Source organism: Neoarius graeffei, chromosome 19, assembly GCF_027579695.1.
Source record: "Neoarius graeffei isolate fNeoGra1 chromosome 19, fNeoGra1.pri, whole genome shotgun sequence".
Lineage (NCBI taxonomy): Eukaryota > Metazoa > Chordata > Actinopteri > Siluriformes > Ariidae > Neoarius > Neoarius graeffei.
Genome location: NC_083587.1, coordinates 63,686,457 through 63,704,674, shown reverse-complemented (window position 1 = coordinate 63,704,674; position 18,218 = coordinate 63,686,457). Strand labels below are relative to the sequence as shown.

General features: G+C 40.9%; 1 protein-coding gene across 1 annotated transcript in view; it reads left to right on the top strand.

Moving 5' to 3' along the window:
* Positions 1-18,218, top strand: part of sv2a (synaptic vesicle glycoprotein 2A) — a 74,956-nt gene that overhangs the window by 46,052 nt on the left and 10,686 nt on the right. The window contains exons 3-8 of the mRNA XM_060900413.1: positions 13,456-13,636; positions 13,783-13,934; positions 16,884-17,017; positions 17,247-17,336; positions 17,726-17,836; positions 17,924-18,012. Coding sequence (XP_060756396.1) covers positions 13,456-13,636; positions 13,783-13,934; positions 16,884-17,017; positions 17,247-17,336; positions 17,726-17,836; positions 17,924-18,012 — 757 coding nt within the window. The remainder of the gene's footprint in view (positions 1-13,455; positions 13,637-13,782; positions 13,935-16,883; positions 17,018-17,246; positions 17,337-17,725; positions 17,837-17,923; positions 18,013-18,218) is intronic.

The window sequence follows — 18,218 nt, the reverse complement described above, 5'->3', positions numbered from 1 at the left end:
GTAGTCAGCTGGGATAGGCTCCAGCTTGCCTGCGACCCTGTAGAAGGATAAAGTGGCTAGAGATAATGAGATGAGATGAGACATTATTGTACCTTTAAGGGTACAACGGCTTGTCACTGGATCAGTTCCCTCTCGGGTACTTATTTGTACCCTTTATATACTGCTTGGGGCCATATATGTACCTTTTTGGCCCTAAAAAGGTACACATATGCTCCTTTTCCACCAAAGCAGTTCCAGGGCTGGTTCGGGGCCAGTGCTTAGTTTGGAACCGGGTTTTCTGTTTCCACTGACAAAGAACTGGCTCTGGGGCCAGAAAAACCGGTTCCAGGCTAGCACCAGCTCTTTGCTGGGCCAGAGGAAAGAACCGCTTACGTCAGCGGGGGGGCGGAGTTGTTAAGAACAACAATAACAAGACCGCGAAAGATCGTCATTTTTAAGCGACGAGAAGCAGCAGCTGTACAAACGCGAAGTCATCCATTATTATTATTGTTGTTGCTGCTGCTGCTTCTTCCGCGTTGTTTTTGCTTCGATATTCGCGCCAAGGTTTATGCAAACGTAGCGACGTAACTGACGTATACAGCGACGTAACTGATGTATACAGCAACGTAATGACGTGGCTTCCCTTAGCACCGCGAGCTATGGAAAAGCAAACTGGTTCTCAGCTGGCTCGCAAGTTGAACGAGTTGTGAACCAGCACCAGCACTGGCCCCGAACCAGCCCTGGAACTGATTTGGTGGAAAAGGGGTAATAGTTACCTTGAGGTCTAATAATGAGCCCTAAGGGGGACATTAGTGTAGATTGTACCTTGGGGAACAAAAATGGACTCCTACTGTTTCTAACAGTATAGTTACAGAGCTTAAAATCAAGATTAGATACAGGCTCAGAAATATTCAGCAACAGTAATAATCGAAGTAGAAGAAGAATTTCCGTACCCTGCACACACACATCGTTAATCTTCATTTCACACGCGCGGTCTCCAGCACCGAGCCCCGACCTCTTTAATCCCAGCTCCTCTAGAGTTTCGAGACTCATTTAGAAAATTAAATTCTGTTGAGACCTTATTGTGTGATTCAATTCATTTTTAATTCACAGTTCCAAAATGTGATTATAAAGAAATTCTTGATCAAATTATTATCATTATTAGCTCATCCGGCCGACAGGTGATGAGTTTATGCCATCAAGAAATTGCTTCTTCTCTCTCAGTTCTTCACTGATTTTTATTCTTTTTGGCAGGAAGGTAGGTCTGCCTGGGGTGCATATAACTTCTACCCAAATTTGCATAATTGTAATTAATAATAAAGATATGAAGTAATTAATCCCTAACGAGCCGTTTCCACACACATCGCTTCTTCTCCCTCAGTTCTTCACTGATTTTGATTCTTTCTGCCATGAAGGTGGGGGTACCTAGGGTGCCTATAACTTCTACCCAGATTTGCTTCATTACAATCATTAACAAATGTTGCCAGGCAAAACAAACCTCACCCGGTAGCACTTATGATGAATATGAAGGAAGATATCACAAAAGAAATAGGTACCCTATGGGTCCATGTGGCTACTGCTTATAAATAAAATAGTTTTCTGATCCCATGTCTATACAGTCAATATACAGCGGTGCTTGAAAGTTTGTGAACCCTTTAGAATTTTCTATATTTCTGCATAAATATGATCTAAACCATCATCAGATTTTCACACAAGTCCTAAAAGTAGATAAAGAGAACCCAGTTAAACAATTGAGACAAAATATTATACTTGGTCATTTATTTATTGAGGAAAATGATCCAATATTACGTATCTGTGAGTGGCAAAAGTATGTGAACCTCTAGGATTAGCAGTTAATTTGAAGGTGAAATTAGAGTCAGGTGTTTTCAATCAATGGGATGACAATCAGGTGTGACTGGGCACCCTGTTTTATTTAAAGAACAGGGATCTATCAAAGTCTGATCTTCACAACATGTTTGTGGAAGCGTATCATGGCACGAACAAAAGAGATTTCTGAGGAGCTCAGAAAAAGCGTTGTTGATGCTCATCAGGCTGGAAAAGGTTACAAAACCATCTCTTAAGAGTTTGGACTCCACCAATCCACAGTCAGACAGATTGTGTACAAATGGAGGAAATTCAAGACCAGTGTTACCCTCCCCAGGAGTGGTCGACCAACAAAGATCACTCCAAGAGCAAGGCGTGTAATAGTCGGCGAGGTCACAAAAGACCCCAGGGTAACTTCTAAGCAACTGAAGGCCTCTCTCACATTGGCTAATGTTCATGAGTCCACCATGAGGAGAACACTGAACAACAATAGTATGCATGGCAGGGTTGCAACGAGAAAGCCACTGCTCTTCAAAAAGAACATTACTGCTCGTCTGCAGTTTGCTAAAGATCACGTGGACAAGCCAGAAGGCTATTGGAAAAATCTTTTGTGGACGGACGAGACCAAAATAGAACTTTTTGGTTTAAATGAGAAGCGTTATGTTTGGAGAAAGGAAAACCCTGCATTTCAGCATAAGAACCTTATCCCATCTGTGAAACATGGTGGTGGTAGTATCATGGTTTGAGCCTGTTTTGCTGCATCTGGGCCAGGATGGCTTGCCGTCATTGATGGAACAATGAATTCTGATTTTTACCAGCGAATTCTAAAGGAAAATGTCAGGATATCTGTCCATGAACTGAATCTCAAGAGAAGGTGGGTCATGCAGCAAGAAAACAACCCTAAGCACACAAGTCATTCTACCAAAGAATGATTAAGGAAGAATAAAGTTAATGTTTTGGAATGGCCAAGTCAAAGTCCTGACCTTAATCCAATTGAAATGTTGTGGAAGGACCTGAAGTGAGCAGTTCATGTGAGGAAACCCACCAACATCCCAGAGTTGAAGCTATTCTGTACGGAGGAATGGGCTAAAATTCCTCCAAGCCGGTGTGCAGGACTGATCAACAGTTACCGCAAACGTTTACAGTAGTTGCAGTTATTGCTGCACAAGGGGGTCACACCAGATACTGAAAGCAAAGGTTCACATACTTTTGCCACTCACAGATATGTAATATTGGATCATTTTCCTCAACAAATAAATGACCAAGTATAATGTTTTTGTCTCATTTGTTTAACTGGGTTCTCTTTATCTACTTTTAGGACTTGTGTGAAAATCTGATGATGTTTTCGGTCATATTTATGCAGAAATATAGAACATTCTAAAAGGTTCATAAACTTTCAAGCACCACTGTTGCATATATATTTACTCTATGAGGCAGTAGCCACAAAAATTAAGCATAATCCAAAAATGAACAATTTAAAAATCACAAAAGTAAAATATACCAAGTGTCTGTACTTTATATTATTCTACTCTTACCTCTTTCAGTTTTTGAAACTGAAACCTCCGACCCGAGGCTGACACACACACGCTGTTGCCATGACCCGAACTCTTATTTCCCGGAAATGGCCCAGCGCTAGAGCTCAGTGGAACGCACTTTCCCTCTGTAGTAATCATAAACATGTCTGAAAGCGATTTCTTTAGTCCATTTATTTCGGATGGTGAACCGAATTGTATACACTCACTGGCCATTTTAATCAGAACACATGTATGCGCATGCGCAGTGTGAGACTGTTACCCTAGGCTGACACTTGCACGACTTTTGGCCACGATTTTGTCGTGGCAAGTCGTGCCATTTTGGGGCACGAACTGGGAGGCTCCCGCACTGTTCACGACTAGTTCACGCATAGTTCACGACGAGTTCACGAATGCATGCCCGTCCACATTCACGAACTGGCATGACGAGTTCACGCATAGTTTGCGCATAGTTTACGCACTTCCCGCATTGGCACGACGAGTTTGCGCAATTCGGACGGTGTCGTGCCGACTTGGGCACGCCTGTGTCATGCACAACCTCATCCTCATCAGATACCCACACGCAATTTCAGAAGTGGACCGCGAAGATCCGGACACACATGATCTGATCCCTGGTGGATGGAGGACTGACCGACACCTGCAGGGGCTGCTGCCTCTAACCGGCCATCATACCCAGAAGGATGCAAAGGATCAGCGAGACTACCTGTCACATTACTACATGTCCCCTGCTGGTGCTGTCCCTTGGCAAGAAAGAATGGTAGTAGCTTCATGAGCTGCATCCACAGTTGTTCCATTTTTGAAATAAAAGAAACGAAACTCCCCCCCCAAAAAAAAAAGTCATGAAGGAATAGAAAATAAAAGACATTAAAGAAAAAAGCAAGAAAAAAAATTGCGAATGGCGAGAAGTGTCCGGGAAGCCCTATATATACCCCCGCACCGACGCGAGCGCCACTGTCGCGCAGTAGTCGTGAACTGCTCGTGAACTGCTCATGCCATTCGCAAACTGTTCGTGAAGTGCGTAAACTAGTCGTGAACTGCTCGTGCCATCAATGCGTGACCGTGTCAGTGGGAAGGCACGGCCACGCTGCGATGCGCACCAATTCGTGAACATGTCGTGAACTACTCGTGAACTCGACGTGAGCTGTTCGTGAACTATTCGTGGCAGTTCGTGACAGTCGTGGCATGGCGCGCACTTCCACGCACTGGCACGCATCCTCCCGCATCGTCCCGACGAGTTCACGACGAGATCACGAACAGTTTGCGCATAGTTCACGACCCGGTCGCGAAATTTTGTCGTGACCAAAATTTTGAACATTTCAAAATTCTCATCCCGACATGGCATGCAGTCACGACGGGTTTACGCACACTTCACGCCAGTTTACGACTAGTTTGCGCACTGGCACGACTCGAGTCGTGCCAATGCGTGCCACGGAATCGTGCAAGTGTCAGCCTACCCTTACACTCTTACATTCTTACAGCATGATGACGTAGTGGCTAGCCCCTCTATATGAGGCAGTAGACACAACAAAAACGATTTTGACTTTTTTGGTGACCTTGACTGGATGACCCTCAAAATGTTGGAGGTTCTATTTGAGACCAATGCCCATCTATCCTGAAAGTTTCATGAAGATTGATCCAGCCATTTTCCCGTAATATCGTTAACACGAAACAAAGAAACCCGACCGAAAACAATACCCTGCCCCCTGGTGGACTCCGTCCCAGGCGAGGTAATGAAGTTATGGACTAATTAAAGCTTAATGAGTAGTTCAACAAAAATCGCTTCTTCTCGGTCAGTTCCTTGCCATTTTGGGTTCTTTCTGGTAAATAGGTCGGTATTCCTAGGGTGGATATAGGTTCTATATATAGCTTGTATATAGTGTATATAGCTTGCAACATTTACAGTATTGCACAAGGTGGCCCACTTTAGATCATTCCTTCTGGACTAGATGGGGCCGGAATGAGCTACACCGTTATTGATGGTCTCGTTGTTGTTATTATTCTTAATATTATTATTATTAAAATCTGCTTCCCTTTTCCCCAGTGTTTCCCAGTGCTGTTTTTAAAAATATAACATTATCATTTTCCATAAATCCATTATAGTATACTTAACGATGTGTTTCCATGTTGAGGATCCTGTGTTATAATTTATTTGCTAAACATGTCTTCTGAAATGTCTTCTGTACGATGGATGCTTCTTCTTATTGAATGAAGACTTCAGTCAGTGTCAGAGATTTGTAAGAGTCACTACAGTTTTTGTCTTATTAATGTCGAGAGAGAGAAAGAGAGGCTGGTGAAGGAACGACTAGTTACACTGTTTATAGCTGCTCTAACGGAAGTGAAACGAGGAACTTGTTATCTGCTAAATTTGTTGGAGGAAGTTATGTTTTCGCCACATAACTCAAAAAGCAGTGAACGGATTTGGATGAAATTTGGTGGACAGCTTTAGTATTATCCCAGGTTCAAGAGATTTTGGTTTTGATGTTGATAACATGTGGCTTGGCGGAGATATGTGCTCTATTCTACTGAGTGCCCTTCTGGTTATAGGAAATGTAACTATAAAGAGATAAAAAGTATGATGTATGGTTCTTTAATTGAGCAATTCCAGCGTTATGGATGTGACACTTGAACTCAAAATGGCAACAAATGACCCAGTGCATGTTTTATTGTCTCCCAGTATTTAAACAGGTGTTGCATATTTTAAGGCTGTACCATACTGAAGAAGTGATAGAACAAGAACAATTCCCATAGTACATCTAGGGCATGCCAGAAAATGCCAATAAAAGATGCGTTATGGATGACAGAAAAAGTATCACTTTTCTTGGGTGACTGTACATTTTTATCAAACTCTGTGAAATTGTAAACCTAATGTCGAAATGGAGATATCCATTTGATAGAGGGGTCCAAGGTGAATATTAAAAAAAATCTTTGTTTAAAATATTTTGTATTTCATGCAGAGTTTCGGAAGGAAAAGTCAGCGTTATGGATGTGACGAAATTCCGTTATGGATGTGACGAATTCATAATAACGTAATAAAAACTCTTCAGGATGTATTGTTATAGGAAAACTGGTAACAGTAACTCTCTGCTGTCGATTATTTTCCCGTGACACAGTGTGTGTATGAGTGCTCTCGGATTTCTGAGTCAGTGACATCATTTCATTTCATTATATTACAGGCGTTTAGCAGACGCTTTTATCCAGAGTGATGTACAACACACCCAGAGCAGCCTGGGGAGCAGTCGGGGGTTAGCTGTCTTGCTCAAGGGCACTTCAGCCATTCCTGCTGGGCCAGGGAATTGATCCAGCAACCTTTTGGTCCCAAAGCTGCTTCTCTAATCATTAAGCCATGGCTTCCCCATTTCTAAGGCGTGACAGTGAGGTGAATTGGTGCTTTGGATGGTTTGTTGTGTTTGTGTTCTACATGACCAAGCACAGCACCTTCACAACGTTACAGAGGTGGAGGAGAGAGAGAGAGAGATGGAGAAGCTGTGTGTGACAGTGAGAGAGAGACAGACAGAGAGAGAGAGAGCATTTGCAGTACAGATGAAAAAACCCCCTCTATAAATAGCATTGCGCCCTCCTATTTCTCTCTCTCTCTCTTTTGCTTTCTCAGCCTGGAGCCTCCCCAGTTTTCTGTTCAGGAGAGTTATCTGCAGTTGTCTCTCATCCCTTCTGTCTCTCTCTCTCTCTCTCTCTCTCACGCACGCTCACACACACACACACACACACACACACACACACTCTCTGTCTTTTTTCCCCCCTCTGTCCTTTCTTCCCTTTTTTCTGACATGGCTGTCTCTCGTCCCTCCTCCCCTTTCTTCTTCCGAGACTCAATCAGAATGATGGAATGGAAGTAGCCCCACCCATTCTTTTGTTACCGCGCAACAGCTCACGTCTGATTGGCTGTTTCGATGGCGTCACTGTAAAAGTGTTGTGTGAAGCATTAGCATCATCGTTATTAATGAACCAGGCATCACAATTAAAACGTACTAATATGTAATGTTTCTTTCTTTTTTCCCCCAGTTTATTATTTTCCAATTCCACCGTTCTTTTCTGTTCATGTTGTGTTTAAGGTGACATTGTAGAGTCACAAACCCACATGAACAATTATTTACTGCGAATTATATTGGGGGTAATCTGTTAGTATTCATTTATTCATTTTTATGGCAGGTTTTTCAGAAACTAGAAACTTTAAATTTGACAGTAAGTACAGGGATATTAATAGAATAGAATAGAATGCCTTTATTGTCACTATACACATATACAATGAGATTAAAGCATCTCCAATAACAGTGCAAACAGCGTGTAGAGAGAGAGAGGAAGGGGGGGAGAGAAAAAAAAGGGGGGGGTGTAAGGGGGGTAAGGTGCACAGTCTGAGGTGTATGTGTTTGTGTTACACATTATGGAGTGAGGTATTGCACATATAAAGTATTGCACAGAGACAGTCACATCATAAATTATTGCACGAGAGAGTCACATTATAAGATAAAATATTTCACATTATAAAGTATTGCAAGGTAAGGTCAGGTGCACAGACTTGGTGTATGTGCTGTGTGTAAGGTGTACAGTCCTGAGGTGTATGTGCTGTGTGTAAGGTGCACAGTCCTGAGGTGAATGTGTTACGTTTCACATTATGGAGTGAGGTATTGCACATTATAAAAGTATTGCATAGAGAGTCATCTTATAAAGTACTGCACATTATAAATTAGTAAAATAGTAAAATAAATAGACTATAAAGTCAGAGCATATCTGAGTTCAGGGCGGTTATGGCTTTTGGAAAGAAGCTGTTTTTTAATCGGTTTGTCTTTGTCCTGATGCACCTGTAGCGCCTCCCTGAGGGCAACAGGTCGAACAGATCAAAGCCAGGGTGGGAGCTGTCCTTGATAATATTCTTAGCTCTGCTAAGGCAGCGGGAGGTGTAAATGTCCATCAGGGAGGGGAGAGGGCAACCAATGATCTTCTGTGCTGCCTTAACTACCCTCTGGAGCCTCTCCCTGTCTACAGCAGTGCAGCTGCTGTACCATACTGTAGGGGTGTCGTTCTGAGAGATTATGATACAGATCCAGTGAAATGAACAATCGTTTCAGGTTTTATGAAATAAAATTTAGTATGCAACTATAAATATAATAGGATTTACAAATTACAAACCTGGGAGGGATAATTACATCATTTAGTGTTCTTTTATTTGAGCAGCCATAAAAATAAAACTTTAAAAATACAACTTTACAAAATTCATTTTCCTAAAGAACCTTTTGACTGATGAATCTTTAACCATTTTTGTTGGTGCCACAGGTAAGTGGTTGGTAGAACTCATAACTAACTATTTAATATGTAATAGTCATTACATTACTTGTAGGATTTTTCCCCTTGTGTTGTCTGTGGCGCCAACAAAAATAGTTCAAGATTAAAGATCTATCAGTATAAAACTTTTTTTGTTTGAGAATTTCAAAAAAGTTGAACCTTAAAGGTATGATTTTAAAACATACAACAGAAAGTTTTCCTTTCAGAGAGGATTGCAAGTAGAACTCTTTAATGAAGCTATTAGCTTCATTATTAGGATTGTTTAATTAGAACTTCTAATTAAACAATCCTGATGATCAACTCGAGTATGAGTCCTTAAAGCTTTAAAATATACACCAATGGAAACCTTTTCTCAGCCTAACTATCAAATCTCGATTCTGTAGTGTTTAAGCAACTAAAAATCGCTTCTTTAGCAGCAAAATAATCTTTGCTGGAACTTTTATTTTCAAGAGTGTAACCTGCAGTAAAATAAACTATAGAACAAATATACAGGGAAAACTGTACAGTAAAAAAAATCCAGAGGTGATCTTGACGTGCTGGTAAATTCAGACAGATGTCCAGATTGCACTCCTTTCCTATTCATAGTTTCAGAATAACTGTATTAAGATGAATATCTGAATAATACGATTTGCCACTTTAATAGGAACTTGTTGTTGATTCTAAGATTCCTGTTGGCTGCAGGAGTGAAACCCACTGTGTTCTTCTGCTGTTGCATGCTGAGATGCTTTTCTGCTCACCATGGTTGTAAAGAGTGATTATATGAGTTACTATATCCTTCCTGGCAAAAAAATCTCGAATCAATCTGTCCATTTTCCTCTGACATCTCTTATCAACAAGGTGTTTGTTTCCACCCACAGAACTGTCGCTCCCTCACTCAATGTTTGTTTTTTGTTTTCCGCACCATTCTGTGTAAACTCTACAGACTGTTGTGTGTGAAAACCCCAGGAGGAGATCAGCAGCTTCTGAAATACTCAAACCAAAAATACTCATCTGGCTCAAACCAACACCCATACCACAGTGAAAGAAAGAAAGTCACACTTCACTGTGAGATCACAGTTTTTCCCGTTCTGATGTTTGAACATCGTGAACATTAACTGAAGCTCTTGATTTGTATCTGTGCGATTTGGTGCATCGTGCTGCTGTCGAGGGATCGGCTGATTAGAGAACGGCATCAAACAGCAGGTGGATGTATGGGTGTTCCTAATAAAGTGGCCGGTGAGTGGAATTGCAGCAAATCTGTGATTAATCTGTCCTTTAAATCAGGCTGCTATTATTGAAATGAATGACATGCATTAAACAACTGAATAACCGAATAATAAGCCCAGATTTTAATGTGTTAAACAGGTGTTGCTTTTGTAGTTTTTTTTTTTAACTGCAATACAAATACTATTTTAAAATGTCTACTATTTTCAGAGAGGCATCTCTCTCTGACATACAAAATCTATAGGTTCAGATCTGTACCGTGACTCCTGACAGAAAGATATCCAGGGACCTCCAGTCAGAACCACAGGCAGCATCAGCGGCAGCTTACTGAGACTTATTGAGCCTTACTGAGACTTATTGAGCCTTATTGAGCCTTATTGAGCCTTACTGAGCCTTATTGAGCCTTATTGAGAATTACTGAGACCTACTGAGCCTTACTGAACCTTACTGAGACTTATTGAGCCTTGCTGAGACTTGTTGAGCGTTGCTGAACCTTACTGAGTCTTATTGAGCCTTACTGAGTCTTATTGAGCCTTACTGATCCTTACTGAGACTTATTGAGCCTTACTGAGACTTATTGAGCCTTACTGAGACTTATTGAGCCTCACTGAGCCTCACTGAGCCTTATTGAGCCTCACTCAGACTTATTGAGCCTTACTTAGCCTTACTGAGTCTTACTGAGCCTTACTGAGCCTCATTGAGCCTCACTGAGCTTTATTGAGCCTTACTGAGTCTTACTGAGACTTATCCGAGAGAAAAGACCTCTTTGCTGCATTGCGGTGATGGCTATCTCTTTCCTCTTGTCATTCTCAGCTCTCGTGGCCAAGGTGAGAGAATGACAATATGGTTAGCTGCCGTGCCAAACAAATTCCCAGCTCCACAGCCCGAGTCACCTTCATGATCATCCCTGTAGCTCTCGCTGTGGCTGTAGGACATCAACAGTCTCAAAACCACACTTCATCCTCTCTACAGTGCATGTAAACATGTTATCGGTTAATAAAATATAATAAATCATGTTAAGATTTCAATAAAATATACTTTCGCACTCCAATGAGTTTTTCAGATATCCCTAAAGAGGAAGAGAAGTTTCCTTTTTGAATTAATTACATGCATCTTAAAAGCTTGAATTGTTAATAATCTAAGGAACACTTCATAGACCGTTTTTCCCTAACAGTGTAATTAATAGCATCCGAACATCTCCATATTAGTGTGCATTTGTTTCTTTGCTGTTTTGTTTGTGTTTTCTTCCTCTCCTACCACAGCACTTTACCAAAGCTAACATTTAAAAAAAAATGAACAGGTCATACTGTACGTTTTATCCATTTATAGTTACAGTTAATGTTGTGAACCATCCATGAAACAAGAGAGTTCCTCTTATCACTTATGTTATAGCAGCTATAAACAGTAGTTCCCTCACCAGCCTCTCTTTTTTTCTCTCTCATGAAGCGTAAACTCCTCTGTCCTGAAGATTGTGAGAAAACTTAAAGTTTTAGCTTTCCCTGTGACATTTACATTGACACTGGAGACAACTTCCATAAATGTTAAATAAAAGTCTTTGTACAGAAAGAAATCTTACGCCATATCAAATATTATATTTTGTTCTATCCGCATTCACTGGATATGAGCAATCACGTGCTCTGATTGGCTACTCTACTACTAGGATATTAGCTCATATACCGTGAGTAGAGAAAAACAAAATGGCGGAGTGTGTTGCTGAACCAACCGAGGACGAAATAAAAACTCTACTCGAAAACATAACCTCAAAAAATAAAAAAAAGCAACAAAATTTGGAATGAAAGTAAGGTGTAAGATGGTAAGAACGTATCTGTTTTTTTCAAGAATTATTATTATTATTATTATTATTATCACATTTTTCACAAATTGCTACTGTCATTTCACCAGTTTGTTTACATTCTTCATCTTTAAGCATTAAAATTTGTTGAATTTTTTTTAGACTGGATCAAAAGCTCAAAGAAGTTTAAAAATTACAGAACTGAAATGCCCGAGGAAGAATTAAATAAATGTCTAAAGCTATTTTATACCTCGGCACAACAGCAAGACGGCACTTTATACAAAAAAACAGCACTAAAGTCAATTCATGCAGCCATCGGTAGGTTTTAAAGAAGTCTGCCTAAGTGGAAATGATTTTGTTAGATGTTTTTTGGTATAAAGTTTTTACTTATCAAATTTGCAGAAAATAAAAATGCTCTGTTTCTGGGGCGGCACGGTGGTGTAGTGGTTAGCACTGTTGCCTCACAGCAAGAAGGTCCGGGTTCGAGCCCCATGGCCGGCAAGGGCCTTTCTGTGTGGAGTTTGCATGTTCTCCCCGTGTCCGCATGGGTTTCCTCCGGGTGCTCCGATTTCCCCCCCAGTCCAAAGACATGCAGGTTAGGTTAGCTGGTGACTCTAAATTGACCGTAGGTGTGAATGTGAGTGTGAATGGTTCAGCCCTGCGATGATCTGGCGACTTGTCCAGGGTGTACCCCGTCTCTCGCCCATAGTCAGCTGGGATAGGCTTCAGCTTGCCTGCGACCCTGTAGAACAGGATAAGTGGCTACAGATAATGGATGGATATTTCTCAAAATCCAGTGAATATGGATAGAATAAAACAGTTATTCCACTCAATCTCGTCGTGCATGGCTTATAGCCAACTCTGTGCTACATGCCTCATCGGCTGTCAGCTCATGTATGACTTGATTTCGTGGAATAACTGTTAATTATACATTTTTATTTGTTTATGCAGCTATATGTGGCCCTATGCAAGATGTAATTTATAGAAACAATAACGTATGACAAGAAGTGCATTTGTATAAATCTAGACTTTGCAACTGCACTACTGTCAGCGCTGCTGTCATAGAAAATTAATCAACAGAGTCGAACCAATCAGAATTGAGAATTGTCATGCTGTGGTGTAACATCAAATATTTATACTGTAAATGGTTCATACTATTAGATGAACTTGAATGTTTTCCAGAGTGAAAATGGAGTCTGTATGATGTTTCTTTCTGTTTTGCGAAACCTCAGATAAGCAAAATGAGCTGCTGCAGTGACAAGCTGACAAATGCGACTGGTTTAAAAGTAGGAAGGTTATCAATAAAGCACTCGTGCAGTGAGGCAGACTCTGTTGGAGATGATGACAGTATGTCGATGGAGACACTGCCAAATTACTGCCTTCTCAGCTGTTGCCTGTGTGACTCATTGCTGGACTCACACCACAAATCACACAATCATTGAGCACCCAAGCCACCTAAATGCAGATTCATTATTTCAGCGGGGTTCAGAAAACTTTCAAGAATCCAAATAGGTGCTCTACTATCCAACTTTTCATAAACATAGAAGCCTAAAACTTGTTTGTAAGTTGCAGACAAAATATGTCATCACACAACCAACCAACAAGACCATAGTCATTTATTCATGTCTCGTTCACCGATTGTTTATGAAGTGGGCATCTAGTTCAGCTGGGAAACAGTTAGCTTGATCCCACTGCTGCGTTTTCACATTATGGCCTCCTTCTAATTCATGTTCATATAGGTTGCTAGGCAATATTGTGTTATGTTTAATCTAGCCCCTCTCTCTCTCTCTCTCTCTCTCTCTCTCTCTCTCTCTCTCTCTCTCTCAGGACTTATTGTCTACCTGGGCATGATGGTGGGTGCTTTTGTGTGGGGTGGTCTGGCTGATCGGATCGGCCGCAGGCAAACTCTGCTCATCTCTCTGTCTATCAACAGCGTCTTTGCTTTCTTCTCCTCTTTTGTCCAAGGATACAGCTCCTTCCTGTTTTGCCGCCTGCTTTCTGGTGTTGGGTAAATATACAGCAACCAAAAGATCTGCTTGAAAGAACATTATAGACATTATTTGTGATGACAAAATAAAGGACAAAATTTCATCCTTATAGCTAATACAAAGTTTGGAACTTTTTCTCTATCCTAATTTTTCCTTCTGATTATAGGATTGGAGGATCCATCCCGATAGTCTTCTCATACTACTCTGAGTTTTTGGCTCAGGAGAAGCGTGGTGAACATTTGAGCTGGCTCTGCATGTTCTGGATGATCGGGGGAATCTATGCTTCAGCCATGGCCTGGGCCATTATCCCCCACTATGGTACCTATAAAAACCCTAACCAATACCGTCATCTCTGACTATGGTAACAATTAAAATAATTAACCAAACCGTCATCCTGCACTATAGGAACTGTCAGAACCCTTTACTTACAATCTGTGGTAACTCCCAAACTGTTCATATACCTTCATCCCCCATTCTGGTATCTATCAATTCCTTTAAATACCACTGCCCCTACTCTGGAAACTACGGTACAACCCCGATTCCAAAAAAGTTGGGACAAAGTACAAATTGTAAATAAAAACGGAATGCAATGATGTGGAAGTTTCAAAATTCCATATTTTATTCAGAATAGAACATAGATGACATATCAAATGTTTAAACTGAGAAAATGTATCATTTAAAGAGAAAAATTAGGTGATTTTAAATTTTATGACAACAACACATCTCAAAAAAGTTGAGACAAGGCCATGTTTACCACTGTGAGACATCCCCTTTTCTCTTTACAACAGTCTGTAAACGTCTGGGGACTGAGGAGACAAGTTGCTCAAGTTTAGGGATAGGAATGTTAACCCATTCTTGTCTAATGTAGGATTCTAGTTGCTCAACTGTCTTAGGTCTTTTTTGTCGTATCTTCCGTTTTATGATGCGCCAAATGTTTTCTATGGGTGAAAGATCTGGACTGCAGGCTGGCCAGTTCAGTACCCGGACCCCCCTTCTACGCAGCCGTGATGCTGTAATTGATGCAGTATGTGGTTTGGCATTGTCATGTTGGAAAATGCAAGGTCTTCCCTGAAAGAGACGTCATCTGGATGGGAGCATATGTTGCTCTAGAACCTGGATATACCTTTCAGCATTGATGGTGTCTTTCCAGATGTGTAAGCTGCCCATGCCACACGCACTAATCCAACCCCATACCATCAGAGATGCAGGCTTCTGAACTGAGTGCTGATAACAACTTGGGTCGTCCTTCTCCTCTTTAGTCCGAATGACACGGCGTCCCTAATTTCCATAAAGAACTTCAAATTTTGATTTGTCTGACCACAGAACAGTTTTCCACTTTGCCACAGTCCATTTTAAATGAGCCTTGGCCCAGTGAAAACGTCTGCGCTTCTGGATCATGTTTAGATACGGCTTCTTCTTTGAACTATAGAGTTTTAGCTGGCAACGGCGGATGGCACGGTGAATTGTGTTCACAGATAATGTTCTCTGGAAATATTCCTGAGCCCATTTTGTGATTTCCAAAAGCATGCCTGTATGTGATGCAGTGCCGTCTAAGGGCCCGAAGGTCACGGGCACCCAGTATGGTTTTCTGGCCTTGACCCTTATGCACAGAGATTCTTCCAGATTCTCTGAATCTTTTGATGATATTATGCACTGTAGATGATATGTTCAAACTCTTTGCAATTTTACACTGTCAAACTCCTTTCTGATATTGCTCCACTATTTGTTGGCGCAGAATTAGGGGGATTGGTGATCCTCTTCCCATCTTTACTTCTGAGAGCCACTGCCACTCCAAGATGCTCTTTTTATACCCAGTCATGTTAATGACCTATTGCCAATTGACCTAATGAGTTGCAGTTTGGTCCTCCAGCTGTTCCTTTTTTGTACCTTTAACTTTTCCAGCCTCTTATTGCCCCTGTCCCAACTTTTTTGAGATGTGTTGCTGTCATGAAATTTCAAATGAGCCAATATTTGGCATGAAATTTCAAAATGTCTCACTTTCGACATTTGATACGTTGTCTATGTTCTATTGTGAATACAATATAAGTTTTTGAGATTTGTAAATTATTGCATTCCATTTTTATCTACAATTTGTACTTTGTCCCAACTTTTTTGGAATTGGGGTTGGACCATTGTCCTCCATTATGGTGACTATTAGAACCCTTGAAAGAGCATCATCCCCCACTATGGTGACTATCAGAACCCTTTAAATACCATCGTCCTCCATTATGGTGACTATCAAAACTTTTTAAATCCCATCATTCCCCATTATGGTGACTATCAGAACCCTTCAAATACCATTGTCCCCCATTATGGTGACTATCAGAACCCTTTAAATACCATCGTCCTCCATTATGGTGACTATTAAAACCCTTTAAATACCATCATCCTCCATTAGGGTGACTATCAGAACCCTTTAAATACCACCATCCTCCATTATGGTGACTTTCAGAACCCTTCAATTACCATCGTCCCCCATTAAGGTGACTATCGGAACCCTTTAAATACCTTCACTCTCCATTATGGTGACTATGAAAACCCTTTAAATACCATCATTCCCCATTATGGTGACTATCAGAACCCTTCAATTAAGAAAGAAAGAAAGAAAGAAAGAAAGAAAGAAAGAATTACCATCATCTCCCATTATGGTGACTATCAGAATCCTTCAAATACCATCACCCTCCATTATGGTGACTATCAAAACCCTTTAATACAATCATCTTCCATTACGATCACTATCAAAATCCTCTATCCACTATCATCATCTCCCATTATGGTGACTATCAGAATCCTTCAAATACCATCACCCTCCATTATGGTGACTATCAAAACCCTTTAATACAATCATCTTCCATTACGATCACTATCAAAATCCTTTAATACCATCATCCTCCATTTGGTGACTATCAGAATCCTTTAAATATCATCATCCCCACTGTGGTAACAGTTATGGGGAAATGGTGGTACATATTTTGTACCTTATCATTAAAGACTTAGAGGAGGTAGAATGCATTACAGTCCATTTTGGGCACACATTTAGACCTGAAGGACTCCTAGAGTTCCTTTGAGGAGTAATAATCACACTTAGGCTTTCTGTACAGCAACAATTTTGCCCCTACTATTACACCCATCCCCCAGCAGGGTGACAGTCCTTTCCTTACCCTCTGAATCCCACCATCACATTATCTGGCATTACAGTAGCATTTCAAATTACTGTCCAATGGCAACTTGCCTTAACAGTAAAGCCTTCTTCATATCTTCCACCAGGCTGGAGCTTCCAGATGGGCTCGGCCTATCAGTTCCACAGCTGGAGAGTGTTTGTTCTGGTGTGTGCTTTCCCCTCAGTGGCTGCCATCGCTGCTCTGAACACCATGCCAGAGAGTCCCCGCTTCTTCCTGGAGGTCAGTGACTCAGCTCATTTTAATTCCAAAAATAACCCCACATTTATGTAAACGCACTGAGTTGAACAGAGTAGGACAGTTTTCTTCAACTCCGAGTTCCTTATATAATAAGTATTTTGAGGATAAGTATTTATATTCTGACACATTTGGCAGACCAAGTGGCATAAAAAGAGCATTAAAAATCCTAAAATAAAGCAAGCTTTAAGTAGGAAGTGTCTTTTTATACCAGAATGGGAAACATGATGAAGCCTGGATGATCCTGAAACAAGTTCATGACACCAACATGAGGGCCAAGGGCTACCCAGAGAGGGTCTTCTCGGTAAGTACCAGTGACTTGCTCGTAAAATTGCCTGAACTGAATGTTTGGGGAGTTTTAAATGCGTTGAAAATTAATTATGCATTTGTGCTAATGAGTTTTCATTTATCTGTTATAACAGTGCTGGAGATCAAAGTGCCACACATTACATACCCTTGAATTGGTTCTATATTAAATAGTCACGTTGCTGTTTGATATGGAGTTTTCTGTGTGTTGCCATGGATACTGTTACTTTGTGGTTCTTGTGGGTGGCGGAGGCTCAGGGTGAGAGGTTTGTTACTGGAAGAAAAGCTGTGTTTGAGGCAATGCCAGTATTTAGACAGTGTTTTAGATGCACTGACCATGAAAGGTTACTCTGGTTAATAGCGTGTTGAATACGGTTGTACCGCCAGGTGACCACCATTAAGACCGTGAAGCAGTTGGATGAATTGGTGGATATGGGAGATGATACCACAGCCTGGCACCAGCGCTGGAAGCTGAAGCTCATTAATCTTTTTCATCAGGTACAGCAGATGGATAGGAGATATACTGTATATTAAGTACACATGGTGGTGTGATTGTTGTAATATCATGTCATTGTGTTTATGTAGGTTTGGAGCAACTTCCTGACTGTTTTCCATCCAGAGTACCGCCGTGTCACCTACATGATGATGGCTGTCTGGTTCTCCATGTCATTCAGGTAGACATTTTGAAACACTAGTGAAGAATGGAGATCCATAAATGATGTTTGCATATCCATTACAGGGTATTTCATATTTCACTGTTTTGGCTCTTGCTATTGCTGATGGTTTACATTTTAGCTATTTTGTTCATTTAAGCTCGCACAGATTACTATATTACGCTACTGACTCGAATCATTAGCTTGGATCAAAGTGTCTCATTTAA